We start from the raw sequence: 12,118 nt of genomic DNA, 5'->3' as shown, positions 1-12,118 counted from the left end.
GAAAGAGGTGATTGTGCTCACCCATGCTCACCCATGCTATTCTACCATGTGTGAACGGATACAGGGGAGCCTGGGGGCTTATATGTGTTAATAGAGCGAAAAAGTAGCTGTGTCTTGTAAGGTTATTTTCCTCCGCAGAGAATGCTGCAGGAATGTTTGTGCAACTCTAAGGAATACGAGAACGAGTGACAGATTTCTTGTAATATATTGATTTTTATGGTACATGTGAATGTGCACCCGATTTACCACTACGCACTTTTTTATATTATGTTCAGCACAGAGTCTGAGCCACTGCGGCTTCCTAACAGCGAATTTCTGCGTTCCGTTTCACAATGTTCATGGGGCTATCTGCATTCGTTTGACTACTTATGGAGTGACTGGATAATAGAACACACCAGCATTGCAGATATACACAGAACATATTGTGAATGCGTCACAGAGCTCCACCCAAGAAACTGTCGGTTGGTTATGAAAATAAAAAATGGCAACAAACATTCCCTTACGTTCTTGTGCTGCTCCACACATGGTGCTAATGAAATAATGTCTACAATGCAATTCTGTTCTTTCATTAGAGGTGGGTGCAAGTTGCACTGGCACAGTGAGCATGCATTCATTGCCTACAGGCTACTGCGTGTTGAAATTGGTGCTACAGCAGGCACGGCAAATATTCTGCCCCAGTTGCGTCTTGTGCACCATATGAGCCAGCATTTCATTTCATTGTCATGTACCTGTTTAAGCAGTTACTGATTAAGAAAGGCAAATATAAATCGACTTGCTACGTCAACCATTTCGCATGCAAGATCACTGCACTCATTGCAAAGGTTATTAGAGAGTTTTAGATAAGGGGGATGCAATCGTTGGGGCCCGTTGCGTACTCCAGGGTAGCGTACCGTACTGCTGCCGAGAAGTAGCAGCGCCTGCCTATCGAAGTTCGACCGGCATTACTAATTGGGTAGCGTGGCGTTGTCGGCGGGCTGCAGGCATCCGGTAGACCATGGCGACCAAGCAAGGGCGAGACGATTTGCTAGTGCGAAACTTGCACGGTTTATTCAAAGGTAGTTGAAAGAAAATAAGAAAAGCATGAAGTATATCTAAAAGTACATTTCGGAGCCCCTTAAATAGGCTCTCTACAAGTGTGGGCGGGATCTTGCTTCCGTCAATGTCACGTGACAGGCACAGAGCGAGGGCCCCTCCTCCTCTGGCATTACCGAGCAAGGAAGGGAAAAGTCGCGCCTCATTTCGACGAAGCCTGGTAGAAGGCCGGGTGGTAGAAGGCCGGGTGGTAGAAGGCCGGGTGGTAGAAGGCCGGGTGATAGAAGGCCGGGTGATAGAAGGCCGGGTGGTAGAAGGCCCTTTGTGCGCAAGGTGCGTGACGTTAAGCATCGCAGGAGAAGTCAAGCCTCATTTCGGCGAATCCTGGTAGAAGGTCGGGTGAAATTTCTGTCGCCACGTGGTGTAAGACGCCAACCCTAACAGGCCCCAAGTACTGAGGAGACCCAACGCTTGCTTCCCCTTAATCTAAATCTCTCTAGTCGCTCGATAATCTTGGTTTGCTTTGAGATTAAATACAGGCACTGTGTACCTGTTAGTTAGCCTATACAGTTCTCTTTCTTTTTAATGTGGCTGTGCCTTAGCTAGTTAGGTTGTCACTACACGAATGACATTTGGGTCATGCCCAACTCCATCAAATAACATTAATTTACTATAGCTCACTGACTTCATGCATCCTGTGCAAGCTTCTTTTTTATCTAGGGAAAGAATAAAAAGAGAACGCATGCATAAATGATGCTGACAGCAGCAAACGGTCCCAAGGCTATCATTCTTAATTGTCACCATTGCTGAGAGGGAAGCATGTTTGTATTCACTTTCGCCATAGGCTGTATACTGTTTAAATGGTGATAGAGGTGTGGATAAATTGTGAAGGGACAGCAGATTGGCTACCTAGGCCTTCTGGCGTGGGCATTATTGCCTTGTGTGCCCCCGTAAACCTCTGGTATCTCTTAAGGTATGAATGAGATAACACTACTTCTATTTGCAGGGACATTTTTAGCACCAACAAGCAATGGAAACATTACACGACGTCACGCCTATATGGGGTGTCTTTTCAGCAAAATGAATTGATATTTGTTTTCATCCACACATTCTTTTCTTGAAAACATATCTGATAAGCATCTCTCCCTGAAGTGACTATCCTCCTATTCCAAGGGAAATAAAGTTGATTAATTGATTGATTGATACACACATATCACTTTTATGTCTGTCATATTTGTAATCAAGTGCTTAAGACGTACTGGTGGGCTAGTTGGTTAGCCATGAGGCAATATGGCAGCACACTTTGAAACAATTACGTAATTTTTAACAGGGAGAGGCGGGCTAGTTCGTGGTCAATATTGGAAAGCATTATGTAACCGCGCAAACGACCACAGGCGAAGACCTGCATGTTGTCCTGTGTGTTTCCTTATTCGTCAGTTGTCGTTTGCGCAATTACATAATGTATTACAATGACGTAACACAGAATGAACAAACACTAGCTCTGTGTGTGTGTGCCGTACAGCGCTCCTGTTCGTTCATTCTGTGTTACGTTCCCCTATTAACTATAAGGTCACTATTAACTTGACAGCTACTCAAAAACGTGAGCAGCAAAGTGCAGCTAAATCAACAAGCCTTTGTTGAAGATTCATACGCGTGCTCGGTGATAAAGAGAAGTGACTTATAAATCAACACAGCTGTATTCCGCTATAATAGAACAATCTGTATAGGAGTACGTTAATAGATAACGCTGCGGTGCTTTAGCCTACTACGCTGCGGCAGATCCCTTGTTCATTGGCTTAGTGTGTTCACGTACACGCGCGTACTTGCAAGCTGTTACGTACAGGGTCTGGCCCCGTCTATGAAAGGAATGCGCATTGGTTGCTGGCAGAAAACACATTGAGTTTATTTTCTACAACAGACGCAGACAAAAGCTGGATGTGTTCGAGGGGGCAAACTCTCGGTCTCTGTCCGGTGGCAGAGACGGTGGGGATGAGGGAGAATTCTTGGAACTCTAATTGGGGTGGGGTCGTTTCTTTTTTGTTCCGCACTGGCGCTTCGTCCAGCCGAGGAGCAGTGGTACATCGCTTGTACATAACACCTTCTTCCCTTCTCAGATGTAATTGCTGTAGTGATCCGGAGTGCGCCGTTCCCGCTGTAGTCGCGTCTCTGCAGTCGCATTTGGCTCGGTCTCAGGGGGAGTACCAATCTCTGGTTTGCTCACTGATGATTGCGAAGGCTCCAGCGTTCCTGAGCGAGTGGCCTCCAACGACATGGAGTTATCTGCTTATACCTCAAGCATAAATGGGAGTGGGACACTGCTCGCGGTTAGCGTACAGCCCTTATCCTGTGTCGCCAAATTTACTATGTGGTGTCTGAAAGCGCCGGCCTTGATGTGGTCACGTTGTCATCGCACTAACCTTTAGGGCATTTCATGAGCCGCGATCTGTGGCCTAGCTTTTCCAAAACCGTTCCCTCCGTCCACATTGGATACCCTCAGAAGTTTCGAAAGAAAACTGCTTGTCCGACACCGAGTGTTCTCGACACTGTGTTCCTGTTGCCGTTGGTATGGGTTTTGTTCGCTTTTGCTTGTGGCTGAATGCGAGTGAGAGCTGTATCCAGCTATCGCCAGAACATAAGTGCAGCTGGCGTTTTACCCGTTGATGCGGAGATGCTGATGGTGATGTATTGCTTTAGGAATAACCGGGCCAGCCTACACGTGAATGTTCCCTCTGTTACGTTTCGCCTCCGACGTGCGGTATAGCCGGCGCGGATGCAATGGACGCCGGGGCTTCGTTCACAGCGGCGGACATTTTGGCCAGTTCAGCGCTGTTGCAACGCCTCCTGCTGTGCGCGTCCAGGCATGTTTCAATGCCACGTGTCTTCGTGTGTGTGTGTGTGTGTGTGTGTGTGTGTGTGTGTGTGTGTGTGTGTGTGTGTGTGTGTGTGTGTGTGTGTGAAGCGAGGAGGTCTGACCGGCGCTGGCCCGGCGGATACGTCACTTCTTGTCACAACGTGTCCGTGCGCCGCCGTCACGTGCGCCTCTTGCGCGCCATTCCTTCTTGCCCTCGCCTCCGAGAGTATAAAAGCAGCTGCCCCGGACGCCAAGAGAGAAGCTTCGATTTCTTCAGTCGAGTAACGTGGTCTCGCGTTTCTCCACTTCGGTCGGCCTGACCGGCCGCTCTTCTGCGATGCTAGAATAAACAAGTTGTTCTGTTAGCAGTCGACTCATCCTTTGCCAGGACCTTCGAATGCTTCCAGCTGTGCCCCAGGCCGCCAGGTCAACGCTACCCTTGGGGCTTGCGACCCATTTGCAACACCTCCTTGTTTTTGGCTCATGCTTGTTTTGTTTCAAAAAGCCTTTCCTGCTTGCCAATTCGTTGCAAGATGATATGGTGCGCTAGTTACGTGGGTCACCCCATTCTTCTTTAGGAAGTTCTCAACTTATACTGAAACGAAGGGTGGTCTATTATCAGTTGCAAGCTTTTGTGGAGCCCAAAGCTGCGAGAAGGTTCCGGAGTTCCTCAATCAATGTGGCAGACTGTGTGTTGCGCATGGAGTGCACTTCCAACCATTTGCTGTATGCGTCCCCAACAATTAGTAGCATTCTGCCTTCTACGGGACCAACGAAGTCTGCGTGAACTGTGTGCCAAGGCGTTCTTGTGCATTCTCATTTGGACACCGGTGCCCTGGCTGGTGCCCTTTGGTGTTGACAAGTTGCACAGTTTTTAGCAAGCCGATCAGTATCTGCGTCAATGCCTGGCCGCCAAAAGTAACTTTGTACGCATGCCTTCATGGCCACAATTACCCGGTGCTTTGCGGGTGCTAGCTTAAGAAGGTTATTTCTTGCCTTTGTTGGAGTTACTATCCTGGAGCCTCTAACAAGGCATCCTTCCTGCGCTGAAAGCTGTCTCCAGTGCCCGGTACGATGAAAACTCTTCTTTTGGCAGTTTGCGAACTTCGCGGTTTGAGACAGCCTGCAGCACTGGGGACGAAACTTAGTCCTCTTGAGTCATTCGCGCGACTTCACGCCGTGATAGCTCGAAGATGCGCGTGGTAGCCAACATGAGCACGTCTCCCGGGGGATAAGGCTCATCAACTTGTGCCGGTAGCGGAAGTCTGCTGAGAGCGTCCGCATTTGGCTGCAGTCGGCCAGGCCTGTACACCAACTTGTAATCGTACGTTGCTACGTTAAGGCACCGTCATGTCATCCTTCGTGAAAGGACCTGGCGTACTTGCTTTGTTTCACCCATGATTCGAATCAACGGCTGGTGATCTTTTATTATGGTCACATGCCGGCCAGCGATGTACTGACGAAAATTACCGATGCTGTAGATTACTGCTGCACATCCTTTGTTGAGCTGGGAGTAGTGCTTTTCGGCGGTTCCCAGTGTTCACGAAGCGAATGCAACGGGCTCCTCTCGGCAAATAGTGTCTTCCTGAGCGAGGACGGGACCAACGCCGTACGGCGATGCGTCCACGGCCGAAAGAATGGGCTTCGTCTCGTCTTAGTAAGCGACCACTGTAGACGCGCGGATCATCGAGCGCTTTGAAAGCGGCTCGATGCTTGCTCTTCCACTTCCAGGGGGTGTTTTTCTCTAGGAGCCTATACAACTCCACCTCGACCGTCGCTCTGTTTTCCAAAAAGTGGTCGTCAAATTAAGTGAGGCCCAGAAAAGCCCCTAGGCATGCCTTGTCAGAGGGTTTGGGTGCTAGAAGTATAGCCTCAACCTTTTCTCGGTGGTGTGAGCACCACTGGCGTCAATTTCATGTCCAAGAAACTCAACTGACGTAATTCCGAACCTGAACTTTTCTTTCTTGAGACGTAGGCCTTTCTCAGTTAGCCTCCACAGAACCTGATTCAGACGGTGTGCGTGCTTATTTGCACCATTCACGTTGAGAATGAAGTCGTCAAGGTGAACACTCACCCCTGGAATTCCCAGCAAGGTTGTCTACATCATGCATTAATAATAATAATATTTGGGGTTTTACGTGCCAAAACCACTTTCTGATTATGAGGCACGCCGTAGTGAAGGACTCCGGAAATTTTGACCACCTGAGGTTCTTTAACGTGCACCTAAATCTAAGCACACGGGTGTTTTCGCATTTCGCCCCCATCGAAATGCGGCCGCCGTGGCCGGGATTCGATCCCGCGACCTCGTGCTCAGCAGCACAACACCATAGCCACTGAGCAACCACGGCGGGTTACATCATGCATTGGAAGATAGCTGGTGGAGGGGAAAATTCAGAGCGGGAGGTGTTCCACCCTGAAAGAGTCGTTTGGTGGTGCTCACTGTGAGCAGTGCTGTTGTTCCTTCGCCAACTTTCATTTGTTGATATGCTTGATAAAGATCTAACATTGAGAAGAGGGTTACACCATGTAGGTTTGCGAACACTTCATCTGTAGTTGGTAGCGGGCACGTTGCCTTCTTCGCTGCTGCATTAACAGTGCTCCTGTAGTCACCACAGACACTGAGTGCACCGTCGGTCTTGTGAACAAGTACCAATGGGATTGCCCATTTGATATGCTCTGTTGGTTTTAGGATGCCTTGGCGCTCTAGACGATCATGCTCGTGTTCCATAAGCGCTTGCAGCTCCAAAGAAATCGGATAGGCTTTGCGAAACTTCACCGTTCCACCGTCTTCGAGTTCCATGTGAATTAATGACCCGTATAGCTGCCTTTGTCTCCCTTGAAGACATCTGGGTGTCATCCAAGGACCTCTGTAATTTCTGGCGCTGGCTCTCCAACGTGGTTGATCCCCTTCAACTGAATGTGAAGTGCCGAAAACCAATCTCTTCCTAGGAGGTTGCACCCGGTGCCCTTCATAACCAACTGGGGCAGCACATAGTCCTTTGATCTCAACCTCACACGAACTTGTGCGGAGCTCAGAACACGTAATTCTTCACCTGACCATGTACGCAAATGGAGCGGCTCGCTGGAAAGCCACGGAGTGTTTTTCCTCCACCTTCTGTAGTCCGCGTCCCCGCTTATCAAGGAGCATGCCGCACCTGTGTCCACCTCAAACTGGACTGTATTTCTCTCCACTCTCAAGTCGACGAGGAAATTGGGGCAGTGTGTACCTACAGTCACTGTGTGTAGCTTGAAGCAGGACTCATTGATAGGTAGTGGGTTGACACTGTATGCCCGTTGCTACTTGTTGTCGGACCGTGGTTCCGTGCTTTTCTTTTTCTTCGAGATGCATGCACGCTCCATACGACCTTTCTAGCAGCAGAAGCGGCACTCAGCTGTCTTGAATTTTTATGTTTCAGGTTCGTGCAAGTCGTCGCATCGATAGCAATGTCGTGCTGACGTATGCTTGCCTCCTGGCTCGATTTGCGCCGTCCTATTAATTACCCCTGAGTTTGCGTCTCCCGTGATACTTCGCTGATGCCTTGACGCACTTTCCGCTGACAGGGCTAAGTCCAAAGCGCGTTGAAATGTCAGGCGTTTTTCTGCTAAGAGTCTCTGCGGACGATGTTCGTCCCAGACGCCGCGGGCGAGCCTGTTCCGGAGCATCACATCTTGGGGCGGCATAGTTGGGTTCGCTGCTGAAGCAGTCGTTTGGGTGTCAAATGACATTGTCAATATTGTAGCCGAAGGCACTCTCCAAAGTTGCAGTCGGCTGCCAAGGTTGTGAGATCCGCAGCGTAGCTGCTGATCCACTCGCCTGGCCGTTGGTCGGTCCTTGAAACTCGTATCGGCTGGAAAGCTCGGATATCCTGGTGTCGAAGTGCGGCCTGAGAAGTGTCACTAAATCATGGAAGTTGACTTCTTCCGGGATCTTCGGTGCTATCAGCGCGCACACAGTGTTCCAAAGTGTCGGCTTCCCAAAGCGTGAAAAGAAGTGCCCACTTCCTGGCTTCATCGCTGACGTCACTCCCCACGAAGTAATTGTCTGGGCGCTGGATCCACGATTCCCTAGATTTGCCCGAGAAAGGCTCGACAGCACCGTGCATTCGTCCTTTAGCCGTGGCCTTAACTTCGAAAACTTATCCGCTTCGCAACTCCTGCCTCGTCGCCAGTGTTACGTGCGGAGTCTGGCACCGTCCGTGAACGGAGTGCGCATCGGTTGGTGGCAGAAATCAGACTGAGTTTATTTTCTACGAAAGAGCAGGCGAGAGCCGCATGTGCTCGAGGGGGCAAACTCTCCGTCCTTGTCAGGCGGCCGAGTCGCTGAGGGTGACAGAGGATTCTCAGAACTCGACTCGGGATGGGGCCGCTTCCTGGTTCTACCACGTTGGTGCTTCTTCCAGTCGAGGAGCGGTGGTGCGTCGCTTGTACAAAACACAAGCTGTCGCTAGCCCAGCTACAAAAAGTGCGCCATCGCGCCGGACATAACCAAGTGCATAGTGATGTATGTTGTCGCAATATTATGCGGAATAAATAAATAAAAAATCGGCACAGGTAAGATGACTGCACAGTGTTTCAAAGGTGCGTCAACGCGTCAACGCCACACCTGCAGCACAGAATGTGACAGCGCAAGAATCGCGTTTTCGCCATGATGCGGAAGCCTGAACCTATATCGACAAAAATATGCCAGTGTCATCTCGCTGTCGGCAAGAGTTGCCGACTTCCAACAGCTTTGCTCTGCGCACTGCCGAACGTTTGCCAGCTTTCACCAGACGTCACGTCCCCAAATCAAAGTGCGGATGCCGGCGCATGCGGACCACTCGAACTAATTAAAAACAACTAATAAGACAGCAAACGCGATAACAAAATCTTCGCACGGCGCTAAATTTTGCTGGTCGCCAGCACACGAGGCTGCCAACTCGCTGTTGCACGCTGTCAGTCGCTGGTTACCTATGTGGACAACCTGAGGGCGCATGCGAACCGCACCACACCATGCGGTTTCAGCGTAAATGTAATTTTGTGACCACTCGCGATGAGCGCCCGCTTTTCACGAACCGCTCGCGTGCGGTGCGGCTTGCGGCGATGGGCGCCTCGAGCGTAAATTGACCCTTAACGCCTGCTTCATCTCCGCAGCGGGTCGGCCCGGCATCGCACAACCTTCGGGATCGGCCCACCTATGGGAAGCGCTTAACGCCTGCTTGACCTCCGCCGCGGGTCGGCCTGGCATTGCACTATCTTCGGGATCCGCCCACGTATGGGCAGTGCTTAACGCCTGCTTCACCTCCGCAGCGGGTAGGCCCGGCATTGCACTATCTTCGGGATCGGCCCACGTATGGGGAGTTTCTTTTTTTTTTTTGCTTACAACGACACGAACATTTTCTTGGACGGTAGAGATATACGGCTTCGCTTTAATACACAATGCGCAGTCAAATGCGCAATACCGTTGTTTCTTATGGAAAGCTCATGTTCCTATGCACGATCAATAAAGCAGCGGTTAGGTTGCCCGATATTTGACTTCGCCTGCTTGCTACGTTGTGCATTGAACTTTCTCTTTAGGGGGCGCATTTCGGTGAAGGCGAAGTGCAAAAACGGCCAGGTACCATACATGGGGTTGACGCGGAAGAACCACAGGTGGTTAGTATTGACAAGTGTACTTGTTTATCGAATGACCGCGTTGCATAGTCTAAGAAGTGCTTTCGCTCAGCGCGGGACGCGCCTGAATCTATCGGAAGTTTCTGGATTGTTATCGGTGGTTCTATCTTCTGCCTGTTGTCGCGGAAATTTGTATAATTTGATTGCATGCATGTTTGACGCGAATTGTGCAGAACTTTCTGGAACACCGGCGGGCACCAGGGATGACTCTGGAACCTTCGATGGCTTATGAATAAAAGCCGACGCGCTAGACCGGCAGATCAGATTTTCGACGATTGCCCTGTTTTTCTGGGCACAGGGACGCTTTGAGCATATAGCTGACCAATAAATCCGTGTATGCTACCTGAAAGAATCAAGCATGCCGGAGTCGGGACCATCGCTATGCACAGAACGAGATTGAATGAGGAATGGAGACGTGGGAACAACCACAACCAGAGTAAAACTGGCAATGAAAAACGCACGCATAATGCGGAAGTTGTGGACTGGAATCCCATCAGCGGCAAGTTGTCTCCTGAACTTCTATGAGGGTTGATCCAGAAGTAAGGTTCCCAAGAGCTCCTGCCACACGGGAAGGCACGAGGCTAAATACGGCGACTGTTCTTCAACTCTCGATTCCCCCACCGCGCTTCGCTGCGCCGCCATTCATGGCTCAGCAGCCATCCGATATGGAAGTTCCCATTGTTGATCCCGCAGTGCGAGATTCGTTCCGTAATTCGCTTTTTGCACCGCAAAAGGGACTCCACCCGTGGGTATGCATGGTCAGTTGACAATGGTGTATGGCGACAAGTGTATGTCCGTACAAGACGTCCGAAAGTGGTGCAGAGAGTTTAGTGCCGGTCGGAAGGAAGACAACAATGAAGAATGGAGTGCAAGACCGTCAGTTCGGAGGTGATTATCGAGATGCTGCTATCGTGGAGTGCTTCAAAACAGGAGGATAACCGTCCGTGAACTTGTTGCTCAGATTCCTGGGAGTTCTTACGCTACAGTGAAAAGAGCTTTGAATGAAAAATTGGGGTATCACAAGTGTTGTGCGCGATGGATACCGCGGTTATTGACATCCGACAACAAAGAGAAACACCTTGAATGTGCTCGCCAGTTTCTTTGAAAGTGTCAAGAAGATAAGGAAGGATTGTTGGACTCCATTGTTACGGGAAACGAAACGTGGGTGTTTCATGTCACTCCCGAAACGACACAAAAATCCAAACCGTGGCGTCACCCAGAGTCACCAGTCGCAAAGAAGTTCAAACAAACTCCTTCTGCTGGAAAAGTCATGGCCAGTGTCTTTTGGGATCATAAGGGAATACTGCTGATCGACTTCATGAAACGTGGGGCAACAATCAACTGAGACAGTTACTGTGCAACACTAAGAAAATTCAGGCGAGCTATCCAGAACCGCCGGCGAGGAAGACTGGCAGCCGGTGTAACGCAGCTTCACGACAACGCCCGACCTCAAGTCTCCCGTGAAATCTAGGAACTTCTAGCAAACTTTGGGTGGACTGTCATGCCCCACCTACCATACAGTCCAGACCTCGCGCCTAGTGATTATCACTTGTTCTCCAAGTTAAAGGAACATTTCAGTGGCCACCGCTTCCGGAGCGACGATGAAGTAAAAGAAGAGGTGTAACGCTTCCTCAACGGCTTGGCGGCGGAGTTCTACGACATGGGGATACAGAAATTGGAACACCGTCTGCAAAAATTCGTAGAAAAAGATGGCGATTATGTAAAAAATAGACCAAAGTTTAATCTTTCCAATGATGTAAATTTCTATGCTATAAAACAATGTTGTCTATTTCTAAAATTGATGGGAACATTATTTCAGGATCAACCCTTGTATTTGAGATATTTAGGATTTTAGAACAACGCAATACAATAGGACACCGGACACAGGAAGACACAGCACTGACTCATAACCAAAGTTTATTCGTCGAAAATTAATAACGAGAAATAATTTCCCCTATGCCTTCCTGGCATTCTGTTAGTTTCATGTGGTTAGTAATGTATTTGTATGATAAGAAACAATAATTATTTTGTTTTTATTATAGCAATAAGAGGGTGGTACCTGGACCAAGTTTCTGCAGCTCTTCAATTTTCATAATTCAAAAAAAGTTTCGCACATAGCCTATGGTAGTAACATGATCTTGAATTGAAGCGCGAAGTGACACATACAAAGACTATAGAAGCAGGACCAACTCACCCAACTTTCTATCCTTTCATATATCGTATGAAAGCACGCATTTCAAGTTCTGCGTCGGTAGTGCGCTTTCTAGAGACAAAAATGTTTTATTACAAGTGGAGAGTGTATCGTGTTTGAAGTAACGGACCGAGGCGACTTGTTGTTGAGCAAAGAATGACCAACTGGTCGTTTATTCATACGCTTATGTACTTGCGTAGGCAGCGAGGGAAAGGAGAGCCAGGGAAAGAAGTGGCAAACGATATCGGCGCACATGCGCGATAGCCCATTCTGATACAGAAAGTAGGTTGTCGTAGCCTGTAATTGCTTTCGTATAGACATGTATTCTTCAAAATGTCGGTCTTCATGCCTTGTTGTCATTCTTCTTTAGACAACCATATTTTTAGAAAACCTGT

General features: G+C 49.1%; 1 protein-coding gene across 1 annotated transcript in view; it reads right to left on the bottom strand.

Moving 5' to 3' along the window:
• LOC142566648 (homeobox protein zampogna-like) overlaps positions 1-7,564 on the bottom strand; it is a 148,575-nt gene extending 141,011 nt beyond the window's left edge. The window contains exon 1 of the mRNA XM_075677483.1: positions 7,432-7,564. Coding sequence (XP_075533598.1) covers positions 7,432-7,564 — 133 coding nt within the window. The remainder of the gene's footprint in view (positions 1-7,431) is intronic.
• Positions 7,565-12,118: the final 4,554 nt, after the last annotated feature.

Source organism: Dermacentor variabilis, unplaced genomic scaffold (assembly GCF_050947875.1).
Source record: "Dermacentor variabilis isolate Ectoservices unplaced genomic scaffold, ASM5094787v1 scaffold_13, whole genome shotgun sequence".
Classification (NCBI taxonomy): Eukaryota; Metazoa; Arthropoda; class Arachnida; order Ixodida; family Ixodidae; genus Dermacentor; species Dermacentor variabilis.
This window is presented reverse-complemented; position numbering and strand designations above follow the sequence as displayed.